The sequence below is a fragment of the Siniperca chuatsi genome, linkage group LG10 (assembly GCF_020085105.1).
Source record: "Siniperca chuatsi isolate FFG_IHB_CAS linkage group LG10, ASM2008510v1, whole genome shotgun sequence".
NCBI lineage: Eukaryota > Metazoa > Chordata > Actinopteri > Centrarchiformes > Sinipercidae > Siniperca > Siniperca chuatsi.
In genome coordinates, this window is record NC_058051.1 from 22,022,957 (window position 1) to 22,045,306 (window position 22,350).

General features: G+C 40.2%; 1 protein-coding gene across 11 annotated transcripts in view; it reads right to left on the minus strand.

Annotated features, from left to right (window-relative positions):
- The window catches only part of LOC122883587 (cadherin-4-like), a 338,624-nt gene that overhangs the window by 115,536 nt on the left and 200,738 nt on the right, over positions 1–22,350 (minus strand). For 10 of the 11 annotated variants that reach the window (XM_044212507.1, XM_044212506.1, XM_044212505.1 and 7 more), the window contains one exon: positions 17,965–17,988. The exons of the other annotated variant lie outside the window; for it this stretch is intronic. In XM_044212507.1, the coding sequence (XP_044068442.1) occupies positions 17,965–17,988 (24 nt within the window). The remainder of the gene's footprint in view (positions 1–17,964; positions 17,989–22,350) is intronic. 11 annotated transcript variants of the gene reach the window in all.

The following is a 22,350-nucleotide window of genomic DNA, read 5'->3' on the forward strand; positions in this document are numbered from 1 at the left end:
AAGCACAACTCAGCATCTGCCTCAAGTTTACCATGTCTTTTACTGCATCATATTATAATGAGGGGCCCATTACTAAAATCTCATCTTTGTTACACATGATGATATACAATGAAACTAAGAGACCACGGCACATTATGCCGATCCACAATTCACACTGCTCAGATACTGCATAAACCCTGATTTAATCAAGTCTAATTGTTGAGATTATGAGGACTTGTGTATGTTAATACCTCATCAAACACCAGAACTGGAACATGTATTGTCCCTTAGGAGGGTTTACACATTTGCCTCTGCTATTAGTAAATGTTAAGCTGCGAGTCAGCAGAAGATAAATATTATAATAGCTAGTGGATTAAAATTAGCGTTTCCTCATAAAAAGTCATCTGGCTTTATTCATGACTGCCAACATCAAATTCTGGGTAAAAGTTAGGACTTGTTTTGTGTACAAACTTGTGTTATGAGCTAATTATAATATAATTTATAATATAAATAATAAATTCAGCACTCTCTGGTCTGCACTGTGGAGACATTGGCATGTTGACAACTACCTATTCACTTTCCATTTGCACTATGGCTAAAACTTTATACTGCAGCCACTTCCCTTCTGAACACTCTCATCCAAACAGATAAGAACAGCATCTGACAGGCTAATTAATAATGAAAGCTTCCCTCCACCCTGGAATTCTATTCCCCCAATAGGATTTCTATTAATGTTGATTGACCCTGGCTCACTCAGTGCCACTCTGGCACAGCACACTGCTAACCCTGTGCCTTCTTAGATGCCAGTGCAGGTTAGCTGATACATGAATAATTCCCAGTAGACATTAACAGTAAGAAGTAGGGCAGAGGATTCAGTGGTGTGCTCCTCTTCCCACCCTCGCTCTCAATCCCCTCATCAGTAAGCTGTTAATATTTAATTATACAAGCTTCATTTCATACTCTCCAGCTGAAACCATAAGGTGGAGATGGAGGTGCAGGGGACCACTATGAGGAAAGTGATGAAATAGAATACTGGGGGTTGGTTGAGGATAGAAGAAAGAGAAGAGGAAAAGAAGTAGAGCATGGAGGAGCAAAGTGCCATTATGCCTGCAAGTTTAACCAGGCAAGTCAATTAAATACTTTTATATGTGTGGTGGTGCACCCAATAGGTGAAGGCCTATTGATGGGAGACCAAATCCCAAACAAATCTTGCAATTTATGTTCATAAACACCTTAATTACATAAAAGAAACATAATTACCCATATTATGCATTACATCAACATAACAATAACTTATTTGTATCTGCAAAAATGTTCACTGTCAACATTTTTCAATGTCTATTTCCATATAAGGCTTGTCTTATTCTCCTAAATATTAATAGGCGGATGTCAGTCCAGAGCAATAATCCATCCTCCCCTCCTTATGCTAATGCAACACATACTACTAATGTGTTGTCACAAATGGCCTCACTGATCTCTGTTCTGCTTATCCTGTATCTATTCCTTTTATCTTCCCTTATCAGGCTATATGACTGCATTTTAGACTTCTGGTGCTTCTGTTGCCCACTGAATATACTTTTTGTAAAGTTCAAACTATAAACTACAGATAACTCAGTCTTAGAGCAGAAAGTTTCTAATCTTGAACCATAATTAATTCTAATAACCGGGTATAACTGGATCTGTGCCCTCCTAAAATGTTTCTCTGTTCATATTTCTGTTTTTTTTTTAGTGGATAAGTGCTAGGGCTTTTCACATCACACATTATCTGACAGAGGAAAGGACTTTAATGATCTAAACAGACAAATTAGGCTGCTGTGTACATTAGGATTCCTCTCTGTCTGCCTCCACACTGCTTACATTTTATACATGACCAATTTAGACGAGAGATCTCTTGTCAACTTCCGCAAGGCGCTGCTGGAACTTTCTAGCAATGTGGAGGTGACGTGTACAATTTTAACAGAATTATTCAAGAAATATGGAACTTGCATGTAGAGTATTTAATGTTGAAAATTCATCCTAATATTAGACCTTTTGGCTATTTCCTTTTCAACAAATCTTGTAGGAGTGAGATCTGGCAGATGAAGTGGTAGAGCATTAATAATTTATGATTGAGCCTTTTTATAGAGCACAGCCCTTGAGATTCATAATTCTATTCGCATTAGGCCTCAGAAAAAAGTTAAGTTTTAATAAATAGGTATTAAAACTTTAACTGATATTAATAGCACCAATTAAAGGGCATACTGCGGAGTTATGCATCATTTCTGTACTAGTAGAGTGGAAAACCCACTCAACAGAACCTCCCTTAGCTCTCTGTCTTTCACTCTCTTTCTCTCTGTCTGTCTCTCTTTAATTTTCATTCACACATTTTTTATTTCACTTCATCACTGTCTCCTTTCCAAATATGAGATTATACATAGAACTGACACTACATTGCAGGCATTGTGTAGAAACGTTAACATCTGTGCAAACCTTTTATGGCCATCATAAATAAAATAAAAATGTTCCGTCTGCTATAAATGCGTGAGCCGCAGCATTTTACTCCACCTCATCATTCCATAGTCAATTCACTGAACATTACTACTACAAGATGTGCCTGACCATCCGTGGTCGTGATTGATGAGCAATTTTCCTTGTCTCCCACATCATCATTTCCTCTTGTGTGCCAGGTCAAATGGTGTGTGTTAGTCAGCCAATAGCCATTCATTTCAGTTTATGAGGTGGACCCTGTGCTGGATGGTCATGCCATTAAAGACATTACCATGCACGTCTTTGCTACAGGTACCAAGTGCATGTATGTTGGGATGATTTAACCAAAGCTCTATTTCACAGGTGACTGAAAGAGCCTGCATGCATGTAACTGCTGCTTGTCTCCACTGGATCTCCAGTATAAGTGTAGCAGGCATTTTGCCATGGCCAGCTTTAGTAGCACTAGAGGGGCTATCTCTGTGGGATTCTCTCTCTCTCTTACTCTGATGCACTACCGTGTCTTGGGAGATATGGTGGAAGGGAGAAAAGAGAGTGTGTTTCCTTTGTTCTGCAGTTCTGAACACAGGACTATAATTTTCTTGCTGGAGCCAAGAGAAGGGGTTGACTTAAATAATGGCTTCTGTGTTCTAATTTGTGTAGGGATTTATCCTGCTGCTTGGCTAGTGTAATGCTAGAGAGTCTTGTGAGCTGATCAGTAAGAGCAGTCAGAGAGGAATGAGATAGTAAAGTGGGGAAATGAAGACAGAGAGAGAAAGAGAGAGAATGCGACAGTGAGAGAAAGAGAGGGGAAGAAAGAGAGATGCTCAAAGAGAGAGAGGAAGGTTCTGCTTCTTTGCGCCGGTGATTCCCGATGAAATTGATTCTCAAACCTCCAGAGATCTCCCACTGTCCCCTTTCTCCCCTTCATCCCGCCTCTATTTTATACCTGTCCAGAGGATGAATGATCTACACAAATTCCCATGAATACCACTGACCGGTACACGCATCAGCAACTTCCAGTGCTCACGGACCACAACGACACGCTGAAGAGACAGAGGGAGAGACAGAGCAGGAAAGACGTGGGAGAGGAGATGGCAAAAGGATGGACAGAGGAAAAAGAAACGATCAAAGCGAGTGAAGGGGAAAGCACCAAAGTGACAGGGGTGAAAAAGCGTGGAGGTGTGATTAGGGCAGCAGATGAAGATGTGCAGGTGAAGGCAGTAGCAGGCGAAGGATATAATAGAGGCAATGAGTTAGTGTATTAAAAGGAAGGCAGGGGAATGAAGGATGAAGTTAAAAAAAGATTAGGGATTCCCACTGAAAGAAATGAAGATCAGATGGAGAATGAGGTTCAGGGAGCTGGCGTGTAGAGGGGGTTAGGATCCTCCGCTAAATAGCTCGGAGGGAGGCAATCAGGGCTGGTGAAGGCTGCGCCTGTAGCTTCAACCGTGTAGTTCACCGCTGCTTTCCCAGGGGATAGGTGTCACTCGTGTGGAGAAAGAGAGCAGCCACTTTAATGAATGGAGCTCTTTATCTGAGCCCAACAGCGAGTTATTACCTACTGAGTAGACACTACGGAGTGGGCTCTATTTCCACGGCAGTGATCCCCAGGGTAGGGGGGAGAGCAGGAGGGAGAGGGGAGGGAGTGATGGAGAAGGAAAGAGGGAGTTCATATTAGGTGCCTTATTTTGTAAAAGGGTATGACATCTCTGGCCTCCATGCTATAACAAAGCCCCGAAGCATGGTCGAGCATCACTGACGAGAGGAGCATTAGTGTGGAAGGCTGGAGGAAAACCACACAATAATAACACCCACTGGGAAGCCCTCACACTGTGTTGAATCTCTGCTACTTCTTTCTGCATTTCTATTAGGGAAATGGGAAAAACTATTCAAAAAAACTATTAAAGCAAGCATCCTTATAGCATTGAAAACATCTCTTTTAAATCATGAACTTTTTGTCGATCTAATGAAATTAGGTCATACAAAAAGGAGGGTTTGGAGTTGACAAAGTAGGACGTAATTTCACTTTTATGAACACTGGGAGCAAGTTAAAGCAGAATTAATTCTCTAATGGATACTCATGATTCAGAGCAGAGGAATGTACACATATCAGTTATTTTATTTTTTGAAAGAACTAAAATATGTTTTAAAAGGGTAGAAATTATGTGGTACGCATTACCCATAAAGCTTGTGGGAAATGTCAACAACCTCCCACAACCTAAAGGCGCTGGATCAGAGAGTCTAAACTGCCCTTAAGAATAAGTATGTGTCACAAGGATCACTGGTCTGCATGTGTTAACCCCGTAATAGACTGACCCTGACCTTCTGCTAGTGTATACTGCAACCAAGCCTCTTGCGACTGTGGATTGAGCATGTGAAGACAATAATAATAATAATTATTATAATAATCTTTATTTATAAAGCACATTAATGCCAATAGAAACAATACAATGTGATTTACAAGAGATGAAAACTAAAACAAGAAAGAAAAACACAGATGCAACAAGTATAAGCAATTAATTCATCAAGATCCTCATATAATTTAGTAGTATACCTGTACATTATCTTCCTATACTACCCGTCTGCAGGTAGAGCAGAGTTGATGGAGGAGGATGGAGCCAGTCTAAAACCTCTGTTCGCCAGCTCCACAGGCTCTGAGAGCAGCTCGGCTCCCCTGATGCTGTCTGATGGCTTTAATTGGCCTCCTCTGGCTAGGAGCAGAGGACAGGAATCCCTACCCACTAATGGAGTGAGCTGCAACAAGAGTAATAACTATCATAGACTGGAGTGTGCACATATATGTTGACTCAAACAGACATACACAGACGAGTATGTGCACGGTCACATGTATAAACACACATACACAGTTACACACATGTACAAAGTGAGCATTTAATCCACCAGGGAGCCCATCCAACTCTTTCTATCTCACTTCTCTCTGCATTCAGATATAAATCCATAAGCCTGAAAACCTGCCATAAAAATCTGATCCTATGTAAATATACATTCCCCCCACATATGATGTTGGAAAGACGAGTTTCTCCCTCCAGGAACTGGCTGTTTGATTTCTACTTGTTAAGGGTAGTGTTCAGGGACTATTTGCCACATCCAAGGAGGAGTTAAAGGAAAGAAATGAGTGCCACACATTCTAAAACTAGGAAAACATTAGGGCAACTGTGGCTTAGTGGTAGAGTGGGTTGTCCACCAATCGGAAGGTCGGTGGTTCGATCGAAGCTTCCCCCAGCCAGCTCACATGTTGCAGTGTCCTTGGGCAAGACACTGATTAGTTTCTTTCAACTGATAAGCAGTTGAATGTAATATGTAGTTGAAGTGCGTTGAGTATTTATGTACAATCCATTTACCATATTGCAGTCTAATATGGTAATTCTTAGGTTCAACTGCATATGAAATGCCATGTGGTGGACTGATAAGCTATACTTCAAAAGATGTAGGGAGGAGAAAACATAATATGTACAAAGAGATAATACAAGAGCTAATTTAAAATTATATTTATCACTGATCATTTAAAACTGATACATTTAGAGAAAATCCAGTGTGTTTTGTCTATAAATCATGAGTCGCAAAGTTAAAAATAAAAGAGGAGAAAATCTGTTCTCCACTGTTGACTCTCTGGGGAACGATTATAGATGTTATTATTCTCCCGGACAGATGCTGTTTGTACTGAGTAGACCATCTCCAGAGCATTGCAAGATGAGAGAAAGAGAGAAATTTACAGAGAGACAAACAGACTGCAATAGCACTGGTGAAAGTACAGGACATGAACCTCCTCTTTATCTAATGAGCATCCTAGACAGAAAGAGACAGAGACCACTCCCTATCTTTCATTGCTCAGGTGGGAATTACAATGCTGAGGACAGGGAATTGCTAAAATCTACGTAAACATACCGCACACCCAGCAACTGCATATAGCCTCAATATCACAAACAGACCTTGAAAAAGTACATGAAAGACAAGCAAGGAAAAATTGGCTGAGGGTAAATGGGAGAGAAAGTCAATGTGCAAATGATATTGGAAAAAGAGTGAAAATTATTTATACAGTGGGAGCGTGATCCTCTTTAGCATTTAAGCTACAGGCATTTACAGACTGAATGAGAGCGCAAATCTCCCATATGTCTGAAGTGCAAAGAAACAAAGCTGACAAAGAAGATCAATCCACAAAACTCAACACATCCCAGCACCAGCTGTCACTCTAATTGCCTCCCTCTACTGTCATCTTGAGCATCAATTTCATGCTAATGCTGCACCAGGTAATACTGGTTATGGGTCTGCAAAAGATTCTACTTTCTCTAATCAGCAATGGATTGCCATTTAGAGCACAGGCATTTTTTTGTAGTGGCAACAGACCCTCTGTATGTGGAGTTAAGTTGCGTACAGTATTCGTGCCATTATGGCATTGTGCCAATCTGTATTCTTAATGGGCTAAGCAGTGTTTACTTTTCAAAGACTTCCACATGAATTATTGATGGCTGCGAGCTGATTTGTGCTTGGAATTGGCCTAGAATAATCCGTCTGGGCCTACCTTGCTTCCTAGGTGCCTTGTCTCTCTCCAGGGTAAACAGGCTGACTGGAAACTTATGTAGCTTTGCACAGTAATTTCTGCTGAGTGTAAAATGGTTACTTAAAGTGGCACAAAACACTAAACTTAAGAGGACAGGCCCTGTGAGCACAATGGGAAGGTGACCAAAGGGCTTTGTCTCACTGGAATCACAAGACATGCATGGATAATGTCAAATGAATAAATCAATACATTTTTTAAAATTAATCTTTGATTTCAGTTTATAAAGTAGACTAAACATTTTGCAAATATGTTTTAGCATTTGTGAACGGGTAATCCCTGATCCCATCAGGGCATCAGGGAAGCATGGCAACATTCCCAAAGAGACCTGGTGATCGCCCTAATCATCCACTCCTCTCAACCTTTTGTAACTTATTTTAATGTAATTTAATGAATGATTCTTTTTTCTCCTCTTTCTAAATCTTTTACTGTCATTTTCCATGCAGGGCATCAATTTCTGCTTCTTCTTCTGGTTACAAGATGTCTGTTTATTCACCATGGTTGCCTTCTCTTGCCCTTAAAATGATCTCCAAAGAACGATGGTACCTTTTTTCAAAGCAGGGAGGGAACCCTCGGAATTCTTCGGAATGCTGATAGAAGAGAGCGTGGGGCCTGAATACCTGATGCAGCAAGTACACCTCTGTGATACTTTATCATCCACTCTTTTGCTTATTTCTCTCTCTCTGACTTCCCCTAATAGAACAAAATCTTATTACATGAGCCCAAGGGGAAGACAGCACTAACATAATGATTTACTTTAAAGTGTCTGTGCATTGTAAAACATTCAGTATACTCAAAAGTATGCACTGTGAATGGTAAAAATTGGGATAATTATCAGAGGATGATGCTGGAGAAGACATGACTTGTATATTTGAGAATGTCTTCCCTCTGCGCTCCTGTGAGTGATGCCAATTTGTCCAGACCCCGATTCATTTTCTTGGCCCTCTTTGGTCTCAGAGAACTTTGTATCTGAAGTTTGATAATAAACTCTTGGATTAGATCCATCTCTCGGACAGAAATGAACCAGCCTGAGCAAAGAATAAAGACACATTTCCTCAGCAGTCTGTCAGAGGCAAATGGCTCTGCTTTCTTTCCAGTTTTGTGTGTTGTCTTAAACCATTTCAACTTATTTATTTATTTTTGGCTTTAGAATACCCATCTGCCATCATCTGCCATCACTGTGGTGACATGCCTTTGAGCAGTTGATGAGGTTTGAGAGCACAGCACTGTAAAAGGAAAAAGCCTGCTTAATTAGTGTGACTGTGGAGTCGGGAGATGTGTTTATCTCATTATGGGCATTTGAATGAATATTCACATGTCCTCGCTCAGACATTTATAGCTGTTGTTAAAAGTGAAAAGAAGAAATCCAAAAGTGTGAAAAAGGGCAAAACAATTTCAAAAGATAATGTGAAATCTAATGTGTGTAATTTTTGCTGATTAGTGTGGCTCTGGGTTTATAGCAAATGGCAGAGGTGTGGGTAGTTGCTTCCTGTTTCACTGGTGTGAATTGTGCACCAGTGTATAAACAAGACTCACCATGATTCTCAGCAGCTTTTTCTCAGGTGTCGGTGTACTGAGCAGAGATTGATGTACTCTGTCTTCCACTCTGTCTGTCCCTCCCCGTCTGTATCCCTCTGTTTCACCCTGCTGAGCTAATCCAAGCTGGCCAAATCCCTCTGCCGAGCAGGCCTACATAGGAGCTGTCCTGCTGGGTGCAATATGCCACCCGCTTCGCTGGCAATGCCAGCCCCATAGGGCTTCAAGCCCAACTGTGGCATCTTGTCAGTAAACAGACAAAGATGTATGAATCATCTAAGTGACTCAGAGCAGGTAGTCCTGTGACAATAACATGTTGTTGAATCATGACAAAGAGTTATTGGCTCCATGGGATTACTGCAGACCTGTTCCTGGGTGACACCACACAAGCATCCCCGGGCTTGCAACCAGGCTTTAATCTTCCAGATACCTGCCACACACTATCAGATACAGAGCTGATGCACCTTTTAAATGGAACTGCTCTACCAAAGTAAGAAGAGTTATGATAAGCTGCAGTCTGTCTCTACATAGTCAATTACACTTAGCCTGTATGGATGGCATGAAAACTCCATCCACCAGTGCAATCAGTGTTGCACCCTACTGAGCAGACCACAGAATATCAAATTAAATTCATCTGTCAAGGGAACAAGCTGTTCTCATATCTAATTGGCAGTTGAGGCTTAAGAACAGGATTCTATAAGAAAGAGTGGTGATCAGTTTCATTCTGTCTCCATTCTTTTTGTTATACTTGTCTCTGCTTTTATCTGTTCTCTGTCTTTTCCTGAGAAATGTTTCAATGCCCAGACAGCCTTAATGAGTCTAAGATGTGGGTCTGCTGAGGCTCTCTTTGTGTGGTTTTTATCTTTATCTCTGGCTAACACTCAATTGGACATGTTGCAGGGTTTAGCCTGGCAAACAAAACATTATCAGCCTCTTGAGAGCACTAACAAAGAGACTTTCACATTGTTGCAGAAAAAAGTTACTTTCTGCTTCATGCACAGGTGACACTGATTCACCAACTATATCTTTTTTCACCAATCCTGTCACAGAGATTTCAATTACCCTTGTTGGGGGGTCCGCCGTGAATCTACAGTGTCCTCTTTTGGCATTTAAATCCCATATGTGCTGGACCTTTTTGCCTATATTGACTCCCTCAGGCCAAGAAATATCATAATGACTCTTTTCTCTTACAGGGAACACAGCTGAATTAAAAAAAATAAAAATTTAAAGGTCAAAGTAATCAAGGTTTTCTTCGCAGGGATCCAGAGTAGCATGAGCAAGATGAAGCAGAAAACAAACCATACATGATCGCACATTCTCATTCAGTCATTACTGCTACACAGGAAGCCCGAAAGAAACTCATGTTACTGCAGAACACACAGGGCTTTGAGCAGTGCCTCTAAGAAAAATGTGTGAATAGGTTGATGGTAGTTCAAATACATTAAATTAAATTAAAACTCTAGTGTTTTCCTTGTAGTGGACAGACTTAGACAGCCAAAGTATAATGTTGAGCTGGAAAAAAGCTTAAAATTCAATTTAAACTGGCTTGGCGATAGTATTTATATAAAAGCCTATTTAAGATGGTTACAAGAGTGGATTGTAATGCAAGTCTATCTTGCACTGACAGAGGGCTTGTGTCATTCAATATACTACAACTATACTGTAGTGACAAGAGAGGAGACTGTTGGAATAAGAGGTTGTAGATGGACAACAAGACTAAGAGTCTACAGTAACACTAGTGGCTCTGTGAAGGTGTACTTAGGCACAGCAGTGTATGATGGTGCCTTGAGCTAAATGCTAAAACCAGCATGCTAACATGTTCACAATGACAATGTTAACATGCTGATGTTTAGCAGGTATAATGTTTATCATGTTCATCATCTTCATTTAGCATGTTGGCATGCTAAATTTAGCTAATTAGCACTAAACACACAGTTGAGACAGATGGGAATGTCATAAGTTATGCAGTTTTTTTTGGTCATTAACCAAAGTATTGGCCACAAAAATCATTTAACCTGATGATGGTGCAAGATGAATAGTCAGGGGATCAACATAATGCATTACAATCCATCCTGAGGGAGGCATGAATGTGCAAAGCAATTTTCATGGCAAGCCATCCAATAGTTGCCAAGTTATTTCAATCTAAACAAAAACTGTCAACCTGCTGGTGGGGCTACAAAACACGGGGAATAACAAAGTCATTACGATACATCGTCTAGGAACCATGAATGTCCAAAATTTTGTGCTAATCCATCCAGTGGATGCTATATCACTGACTGAATGAAAAACCTTTACCTCCTGGTGATGCTGGATGAGAAGTCAGGGGATCATCAAAGTCATTAGGATTCAGTCTCTGGGCACCATGGATCTGTACCAAATTTCATGGCAATCCATCCGATAGTTCACAAATGCTAAAGACCTTTCCCTAAAAATCAGAAATGTCAACCAGCTAGTGGTGCTAGAGGAAAACTCAGGGGGTCACCAATTTCAGTAGGCTTCATCCTCTGGGGACATAGAATGTCTGTACAGAATTCCATGCTGAAGGAGAGTAATTATACGCACATCACATAGGTGCAAGGCTATCGGAAAACAGCATCAATGAAAAAAGCTAACGCCTGCACAGTTATTCCATGCCACAAAAGTTTAATAATGACAATGTTTCTAGTTAGATCTTTGTCAGGTCAGCATTCTGACCTTTTTCATTGTACAAAATTCCATACCAATTTGAATAGTTGTTAAGTTCAGTCTGATGGACTGACCAACCAACTTTGCCATCCCTAGAGCGATTACTTCCACTGATATTACAACATGTTATAATACCATGTCATCACAAGGATATGAATAAAGTCAATTTACATTGTGCCACATAGATAAGTTATATTTTTGTCATTGGACATTTTTGTTCTCATTACCCAGCTTATTTATTGTTTCATTTAGTAACAATGTTCACCCAATTAAGTCAACAAATAGGAATTAAACAATCATTGAACTATAAAAATATATTCATCATATGTCTAATTTATCAAAGAATAAAGGCATCTGACAATTTCAAAGAAAACTGTATTAAAGATATTAAATTAGTATGATCCTGTCCTGTATACTTGAAGTTGTTAAGGTTAAGGCAATTATCTTTCTATCTGTCAAGTCAAAGTAACATATCCCACCCATTTATAAATACAAATGAAGTGAAGAATTAATAATGACAAACATATGCACCTGGTCTGCCCCTCTAACGCAGGGAAATATAAATTAATGTGGATTTTAAAGCATACAGTCTACAAATGTCTATAAACGGATAACACTGGAATACACAATGTGCTTGGATATTGATTAATCCCTTTACTGTAAAATTGAAATTCAGTATAACTTAATACAGTATGAATGTTATTGACTTGTATTACTTCTGCAACTTAGCCCAGTGTTATGGCCTACTTGTTGCTCAAATGGTTTTAAATCTATGCTTGATACAATGTAAACAATGAAAACAGTATTTTCTGTAGAAAATGTGTGTGACTTAAAAGTCCTAGCTACTACACACTACTATCACAGTAGCTACTCATTAGTGGTGAAACAATATGTTGTGGCACAAAATTATATTGCATCATAAAAATGTGGAAATATGTATAATGAAGTTGAAAAATGGATCACAACGGCAGTAAATCTTTTCAATAGTGATGGTAATGTGTGAATGGGAATGTTTTTTCTTTCATGGGCAATATTCTGTCATAATTTGTTGCTTTAACTAGAACTGAATCAGTGCTGTTATGAGCTATGGTGAGATCGTTTTGCTAAAATTCACTAACAGTGAGTACAAAATGTAGTCGAATAAATCCAGCTAAATTGTATTAATTTAAATGCTTGTGAAGAACTTAAGAGGTTAAGAGGCTGGTTTTGCAATGGCAGCTTTCAGGTAATGACCACAAGTTCCACCACCACGTCCACTGAACACTTCCACATAAAAAAAGGTCAGGGCAGGATCAAGGGAGCATGATGAGGTTTTAAATTGCATTACTTTTTCATGAGCCCTGACAAGGTCTCTCACACATCATTATTTACACCCTAGCTAGTAGTCAACTTAATGTTTATTATTGTATCTCTGAACAACAGTGCAAACTTATCACACTCTGATGTGACAATGGTGTCAGAAAGGCTTTTTGGAGCTGGATTTACGAGGCTGTTAATAGCTGAGAAGATCACATGAAGATTACTGCATTGTGATTATCAGTTACCAATTTTGAGAGTTAAGCTGTGGGTATTTCTAAATGCTGTGTTAAATAGTGATGTGCTCTTTTAGAGTGCCAAATAAACCAGTAGCCTAGTTTTCACATTAAGCTTTTCTGTATTTTCTATATACATTAAAGATATCCTTAATTCTTATTTGGATGTGTTCTTTGTAAGTATGTGCTATACTGTCAGAAGTAGCTAATTATTAAAGTTACCAAACCACCACAAGAGGAGGGAAGAAAAGTTAATAGACTTAAAAATTCTAAGCAGCTTCAGGCATAGGATAACATTCCTTAACAATGATCAATTACAACAGATACATCAATCATTAGACTGCATGGGAACCTTATGCTCAATGCGCAGCAGCATTTGTATAAAACTCAACACATTATATTATATATGGGACATAATGTCTTCAATCCAAAGTGGTAATGTTCACTGATAGTGTAAGGCACAAGTAAAAGAAGAAATCTGAACAATTAACTAGTTAATACTTCTCTTCATGGGAGCTCTGCTGTAATTCAACTTCATGGATGTGAAGAAAGTGCTTCCCTGTAAAACTATATTTTCAAGTAGTTTTAGGAGGCTTTGCAAACATAGCCTGTCGCACATTGGCAGAAATGCACAGACATTTTATTCAAATCCTGTGTCATAAGTGTTGTTTGCCAAGCAGGAGGAACCGGAGTAGGACCCAAATGCAGACAACGGAGACCGAGCAGGTACAGTTTGATAATTTTAATGGAAGGAAAAAACGCTTACATTGATACTGGGAGGCAAGAGTCACTCACAGCAGGTAAGCAGTCCAAAACAGGAAAACAAGTCCAATGGGGAGCAGGCAAAATCCAAGATCCAAAAACAGGCAAGGTCCAAGGGAAACAAAGTATACAGAACACACAGGTACAAAATGCTGGGGCGCTTGACAATGTTTTTAGCAAATGTTACTCAAACAGGAGTAAATAGTGTATTTGTTGGGAACTATTTTCTGCTGCAGATTTGGTGTTCTAGAGATTATTTACAACAGCAGGATGTTGTATGTGGGATCAACTCACAAAAAACTACAGTGCCCATGTTAGTGGAAATAAAGGAACATGTCACCCAGTGCAACAGTGTGGCTCACTGATATGTTTTTAAAAAGTTTTTGGCAAGAGGAATATATTTTTATCAGGCTTTGGCTACACAGACAATACTTGTTAGTAAGATCAGTTCATTGGTCTTTTTAATTCAATTTGTTGACAAGAAAAATACACAGAGTAAATACACTCAGGCGAAGGAGACAACGAGACAGAGGTGAAACTAATCAGGGTAGAGCAAACAATCAAAACTGGCAGAAAAAGCAAACAAAGACAGGAATTAAAACCAGATGAGGGGGAAAGAGCATTTCAAAATAAAACAGTAAATACTATACATAAACCCTCAAACCATGACAGTAAGATTTCTCAACATGGAGCTAAACAGGTACTTTCGCATGAGGGAGTGAAATTACTGGTGTGAGGACAGGATATATTTCCAATTTAGCAGTGGAAGGAAGATATTGAACAAAATGTAATGAGGGAGAGATCTGGAGATTTAGATAGGAGGGGACTGGAGAAAGAGAAGCAGAGAGAGAAGTTGTGAAGAGTGTAGTTTCCTTGTGTAGATGTAAGTTGACAGGTAAATTAGCACGTGTAGCTAATGGGGCAAAAAGCGGCCAAGCCCTCGTAGACACCCTTTCACTCTGACGAACAGGCAGCTTGTTGACCCAACCATTGCCTCTGTCACTCCATTTCTCAGTTTTAGCATTTAAACACACAAACACCCTCCCACTTTGACACTGACATACTAACAACACACACTCCAGCACAAGCTCACATTAAGCTGCCAGAGTGTGTGCAGAGAAGGATAACTTAATCTAATAGGATTTAGAATTAATCAGAGATGAATCTTGAAATGTTCAAAAAGGTTTTGAGATGTTGGCCTTTTCATTGATCTTCTATCATGTTTTTTAGCAGAATTGAGAAGCAGTGAAAAATCATGGATCACAGCATGCATCTTGAATAGAGCGTGTGCAGTTGTTTACAATCGGCTCATCAAGGGGAGGGGTAAATCTCTCTCATGCAGCTGACTTTTTTCTCCACCTTCCTGCACATAGCAGGAATCAATAGCCAGATTGCCGTCTCTGAATCTCTGTCATTTGTTTTTCTTCCAATCACTTTGCTATGTATACCCCTGATGCCATGTTTGAGTCATAAATCAACACCTTTGTGAAGTGGGAGGAGTGGGAGTGTATGTGTGCATTCACATGTGAGTATGTGTATGTACTGTATGTGTCTGTGAAGTGAATACGTGCACATGCATAAATGTTTGTGGATCTGCATAAGAGAGACCACGGTTGGGTATTACCACATATCAGTGTGCCTGTCTTCCCGTAGCGGGTGTCTGAATGTTTCATCTAATCATTAAACGCTGACAGGCTTCACAGAGTAGCGCCACTGATCCCCGTCAGAGGAATACGGGGCCTGACTTCATTAGCCCTGTTAGTACTAAGCTGCTTTACCCTCACTCACGCCTGGCTTAACCTGCACAGTGATAAATGCTGAGAGAAGGAAAGATAGGCAGGGGGAAAGAGGGGTGAAACAAAAGTATAGCAGGGACAAAGGCATTTAAAGAGAGAGGCAAAGGTGGCAAAGTCAGGTACAGAGGATGAGGAAGTGAGAAATGGGAGGGCACAGAGCGTGTGAACCTAGAGTTTTCAGAGGCAGGGGAGGGAATAAAGCTCAAAGTGTTATTTGAACTTAGAGGGATTTACAAATGCAAAATTAGCAAAACAATCAATTAACTTGTGTTGCAATTAATCAATTATTACACCGGCACATTGACAGCCAAAGTGCTTAACTGAGATTCCAGCGTGAGGCTCCTAAGTGTTGAAGAATTAGCATTGACCTCTGTGCACACATATGCATCCACACTCATGCACAAGCTAATTCAAGCTTGTGCATATGCATCTAAGCACATAACGATATGCGCACACATCTTTGTTCTCAGCATATTTCTTCAATACATTCATCTGGGTTCCCTCCTACCAGGACCCCCCTCCCCTCGCAACACTCAGTGTTTTTCTTCTGCCAGAAGAGGTTTTTGGCTGGCTTAAGTACGCCCACAGGCCCCTGAGGGACAGCCCATGACGGATGGCACTGTGTGTGACTCCAATTCGATTCAGCCCATTTGATAAATTTATTGCTGGCATTTTGAAAATGAAATTAGAGGGACGTCTCCTAGAGACTGTTTTTTCAGCCCAGGTGCCATAAATACACTTCATTTGGCAGAGAAGAGGGAGGAGGAGTGTAAGGGGGTGGAGAGGTGTTGGATAAAGGATGTCATGGTAGGGGGGCAGATAGTTGAGATGTTCCACAGAAGAACAGATCTAAATAATAAGGTCACATTATAATGAGGTCCTGTATTAATCATGATATTGGTGAGGAACAACAGAAAAGGTTATTCAACAACAGCCTGAATGCTACCTGGACGTAAATACTATGTGCCCTTCAGTCTAACACATGTACCAATAATTGTACTCTTTTAACAGATGTGAGACCCACAACGGATTGAGACTGTGGGGAGTTGACACTGCCAATGTGCACAAATGTCCTGCTTTCTCCATCTTTCATGCTCAGGCACACACAAAAACACACGCACATGTGCACACACACACACTTATATACTAGTCTTTTAAGAGATGTGCACACACAAACACATGGTTTATGTACAATATCTTTGCCTCAAGGCCCCATGGCTCTTCAGTACCAATGGCTCTGTCACAGCTGCATAGCCATCTATAACTCACAGTGTACGAATGAATATGCCGGGCAATTTTTCTCCATGGCACTCTCAATGAGTGGGGCCGAGAGACAGTGAATGTTTTTGTTGATGCTTCTGACTAAACGGATTTGAATTGGACATATTGGATGGGCAGGAAAAGAAAGACATACAAGCATTCATTCACTGTCAGGGTTGCGTGGCTTTACTTATCTCCCTCTCATTCAGAAACACATGCGAGTGCAGCTGTGGAGAGATAATGTACACCACGCCAGCCTCTGCTCCCCTTCAACATTCATCAGAGAGTGAGGCTCGGGCAACCAACATCACTTACCTTTATAGGCCCCTCTGACAGCATTGCACACTGCATAGTCATCACATACATAGGTCTCACAACGATATGTGTGTGTGTTTGTGTGTGTGGGTAAGGGCACACTAAGTATAACCTGTCACACAGAAGTACTCTATCAATGACTCTTGCACTGTATAAACAAGCAGCTTCAACAGATCTGAAGCTTTGTAAGGGGAAAAATGTCAACATGTTCCCTGAGACACACTCCTGCTGTTTAGGGTTTTCAAATATACATGTTGTGCACATTATATCAGATCCAGGTGACAATGAAAATATTTTCACCTGTGTCCTGTTCTGCTCTGGTAAGAGCTCGTACAAAACAACACCTAAGTTCTTATAAGCACAGCAGGGAATCAAAGAAAGTTTCAACAAAATCAGCAGGGAGTTCTCCTGACTGATTGTCTGCTCCTGCTTTGCAATCACAGAGCATGACACACCCTCTGCCATTACTGTATCTCCACTATGAAGAGTAGAGGGCTGGGACTGCTCAGTGCATACACCTGCAGGCTGCCACTCTGAACAAGACCCCCGGAGCTGTTTAGACAGTTTGACTGTCTGGTCCCATCATCTTACAAAATCAAAACAGCCTACAGGTACATTCCTACAAACATCTCCCCCTCCTACATCTCCCGTCTCTCCCTGAAGATCCACTATGCAAAACAATCACCTCCCTCAACCTCACATTAACATACACATGAAAGTGTGGAGGAGTCAAAACAGAACTGTGATTAGTCTTAACATAAGTCTTACAGAAAGCAATGCATAAACACAGTCTGTGGGCTGTCTATCATTGCGGGATAGCAGGATAATTTAGTCTAGGTGTCAGTGGGCGTGAGTGATTGACTTTGTAATCAAACAGATTGTTCTGTAGCAGAAACACTGAATGACTCAATTTCAAATCAACATCAACAACACCATGAAATGTTTTTCATCTCATTAGTAAAAATTGAGAACACAGACACACGGAGCAACACACCCACATGCCACCCATCTGAAAATGCATGGGGATCCACAGGTAACTGATGGAGTGCTGTCTTACCTTTTTGTGATGACACTGGGGTATCTGTAGATAAAAGAGAGGAGACACACAGAGGAATGTGTTAGGAGTGTTAGGAATGTGTTAGGAGCTGCACAAGATGACAGCCACAGCAGTGATTTGCTGGGAGGGAAACAAGGCACCCAAGAGCATAAACAGACCAGGGGGGGTTTGTAAGCAACCAGGGAGGCTCTCATCTCAGACCTGCAAAGGTCTCACTTTACCAAATTCATGCACGCTTAGTTGTGCCTGAATATGCAAACACACACAGGGACACATACAGTGGGGGTGCTGAGTATTACACACATATAACGCAGCTTTTTTCCACTACACAAGAAGCGACCAGGTGGAGGTAAAAAAGCACCTGAGCAAACACATCGAAGAGAGGCCTCAAGTAGAAAGATGAGTCTCCAGACCCCTGGAAACCCTTGATCTCTTACACAATTTACCCTGAGTGAGCTTTCTAATAAGTATAAATAATGCCTTTGAGGTGCAGCGTGACAAATCAAATCAAATCCTTTCAGTAAGCATTTTAGGTTCTTACTCAGAGCCCACTAGAGACACTCCTGGCATGGATCAAAACATGGACTGCTTGGGGGGAAGGATGTACCACACCATGTTTTTTATACAACACAGAACATTTACAAAAAAAAAAACAAACTGAAGGAGGTGTGTTTGTGAAGGAGAAAATACAGTAAATTTAGCTTATTGTTCTCATAAAATATTTACCAGGACAATGTTTGTAAGCTCCCAAGGTTTCATTTTTATTTAATAGACTTGTCAAACTGACAGGAGTGCAAGAATAAATAAAAAAAAAAAAAAAGAAAATACTCTTTATTTTTTATAACTTTGTACTTTCAGCAGTTGAACTCCTATATTTCTCTACTGGCCATGTTCCCAAAAAGCCCAAATGGCCACAGACATGGGAGGGGAATAATTGAATCCAGATGGATTTGTGGTGTACTGGGCTGAGGAAGTGATAATCCAAAACTCTGCCTAATTGCCAGAGTAAAGAATGTTGCCCATTGTGGGGGTGGCGTTGGTGTTTATCAAAGCAGTGTGGCGTGGGATTGGACTGAGCATTAGGGCTTTACACACTTTTGTTTTTTTGAGGCGTTACAGTGGATTTGAGCAAATATTGGCCCTCTGGTTATTACATGGTCTGATTGCCTGCTATGCGACTGTCCATAAGCTCTGCATGTCTTCCCTAATCTGAAAGGAGGCTTCAAATAATTAGTTAGTGAAGCACTCTCACAGACCGGCAGAGTCACCCTTATCACTAAAAGAAAATCCTTGGTCCATTTCCTTCTCACCCCAAAGGCTTACAAACTCTCAGCACTGTTAAAACCTTTGAAATAGCCGCATAGATGATAAAATATTACCCAACATGTCACAATCAGTGGCCCTACTTGTTTGGTGTTTGTTATGTAAAAGAAAGACTACAGTATGTCAAATAGAAATGTTCTGGCAAGTGCTAGTAGTGCAAGTAGTCTTCAAAAATTGGCAAGCTAACTACTCTAAGCAGATGATCAATACCCCAAAGATTATGAAAAAAGGAGAAAAAGGAGAAAAACGTTCACTACCTGTTTTGTCTGTGGTGACTAACATACCTGATTTTTGCATTCAAAATATCAATTTATTTACAACATCTACTTAAGATAATGAAAACATCATAAATAGGGAAGGGTAAAACCACCTACAAGGAGAATTACTAATTCATTTTTGGTGCTTTAAGGTTAAGTATTTAACATTACTAAATTAACCCATGTAAAATAAAATACGGGTCTCTGGAGAAGTGTTTGATAGTTGCTTGCAGTAGTGTCTTAAATAAAACATTCTTTGTTATGTAACACTATTGCAAAACCCATTGCATCTGTCAATGTAGTTGAGGATTACAGGAATTATAATGAAAGCCAAAACCACAAGTCTTACAAGTCTGAGCAACTAAGACAGCAACAGTGACAGGTAACTGATGGACATCAGACAGGCATTTCATTTATTCTAGCACCTCTCATGATTTACATGCACTTAAAGGAGGATTTTTGCAGCACATTAAGAGATCAGCAAAAAAGCTGCTGCTGTAGAAACATTTTTAGTAGCAGTGTGTCACTTTCACGCTGTCTACAGTGATATAATATATTGGGTAGGGGACACATTTGAAGAAAATGTGGTAACATGCTCTCTATTAAGACTGTTTTGATAATGATAAATAATGAACACACACCAGCTTGGTGATAATAAATAACCAAAAGAAAGCACTTGTTCCCTCTCCAGAACTTACTGGGTCAGAGCAGAGAGACACCATGCTGATTGGTGTCAGCCCACATAAATAACTGCTGTTTAGGGAGGTAAAGAAAACCTCTGTCATTGATTACCGCATTTCTTCCCAGCTATCAGTGGCTTATATGGATTTGGAGACAAAATTGCAGTGAATATATGAGTGGCGTTTTGAAGTGCCCATGAACCCACAGCAGTGCTCTGTGGGTTTGAGTATTATGTAAAGTAGGCCATATTTCAATACAGGTTTCCCACTGGAAAGTATGAATGTGAGTCTAGTAAAGTTAAGACTGCCCAAAAGCATGCCCGAGGACACTAAAAGCTACATTTTGAAGATACATTTACAAAACTGTTTTGCTTTACGTTTAAAAATGTTGCCTCTCACTGAAAAAGAGGATGAAAGAAAAAGGTAGAGGAGAAGAGAGAGACATTTACTGTATTCCCACTAAAGCGGATAGGGAAGTTTCTGTGCTTGAATTAGTGAATGCTCCATGTAAGGCCGGCCTATAATGCCACTAACTGACATCCACAGTAAATGGATTTACACTAGATCTCTCGATCTGAAGAAGGACAATACATACACAGCTAATTCTGTCACCCTGTGATGTTGGATGTTGCCATGTGTTGACTGAGAGATGACAGGAGTCAACACTGCCCCTGTGGCGCACCAATTGGAGACCAGTATCACCAAGAGGGTTTATATTGGCACAACAGTGCAAGCTAATCAGACAGGTAACTACTAAAATATACACAGTTTCTTGGCCCATACAAAGAATCCAGCTTCGGTTGCTTTAGACCCCATTTTTGTTCACTGGTGAAGGTGTCATGTAATTCACAGCACTCAGACACCAGTGAAATAAGCTTGAGTGGCGAGCTAGCAAATTTGAACAACCACCAAAGCGCCAAACAATCCTTTTTCTGCTTGCAACTTCAGCCTCAGTTCAGGCAATTTGAAACACTGAGACAGTCATGGTAACCATCAGCTAGTTACAGCTTTTACATCAACATCTCATGTCCCTCTACAGCAGTAGTGGCTGTCCTTGTCTACAGTCGTTTTGATTATACCCACACACATCTTAGAGAAAAAGAAAAACGATTCTTCATCAAGTTCTCGCACATGACAAATAACAAAGATTGCCAACTAGGAAAAAAGCTGTGCTGTGAAAGTTGACAAACACATTGTACCATTGATGATTTTCAGCGTCAGTTGGTTGTCAGCACTTTTTTGCAGTTTGGCACATTGTGTACCATCTGTCATATGTGAGCATCAAAATATAGAACATTATATGCAAAATAAGCTTCAACTTGATTGAGAATGCTTTCTCTCTTTTGAACCAATGAGCTGGTTCTTTCTACCTTTACTTGCATGTCTAAATGAAGAATTGGCACACCTGCACAAGACTAGATTGAAGCCATAAACACTGTGTGATGGATTTAACTTTAGTTAATGACGATATTGAGAGCTATCATCAGTGGTGATGAGAGCAGCTTCAAAAATAGTATCTCTCAGCTGAAATTTCTTGGATTTTGCCCTCCTTCCCTCTTTTCCCATCTTCTTCCTCCTCGTGTCAACCTTGCCTATTGTCACAAATACTGTTATACTTCTCAAGTATTATCCTTGATGTGAGGAGAGCTGGATAAATGTTGTAGAGCAGATGTTTGGGAATTAAGGGAAACAGAGTTCATTTTCTGATTGCTGCTTTGCATTTCTAAAGGTTATACGGTTGGATTGTATATTCCAGAGGTCATCAGATGCTCTTGGGTCATTAAACTCAGCATAAAAAAGATAATGTGACACAGAACAAAAACAGTTATATAATTATCAAAAAAACAAAACAAAAACACTAAAACCCCAGTTTTAGGTTAAAGTCAACCCACAGACACCCTGTAATGCAGATGGTCCATTACAGATGATGAGAAGCCAGGCCTACAGTTAAGACTGTAGATGCATACTAGCTCTCTGGTACTGCAAATGTATGCTCAGCATATGTGGGTGTTAAGGAATCACCCTCTGATCCTTAACATCCACTATACATCCCAGACTGATTGAATGAGACTGCTATTGGAAACCTGTCTTCTATTGACCTCTTAAAGTTGTGGCCTTCCAGCAGT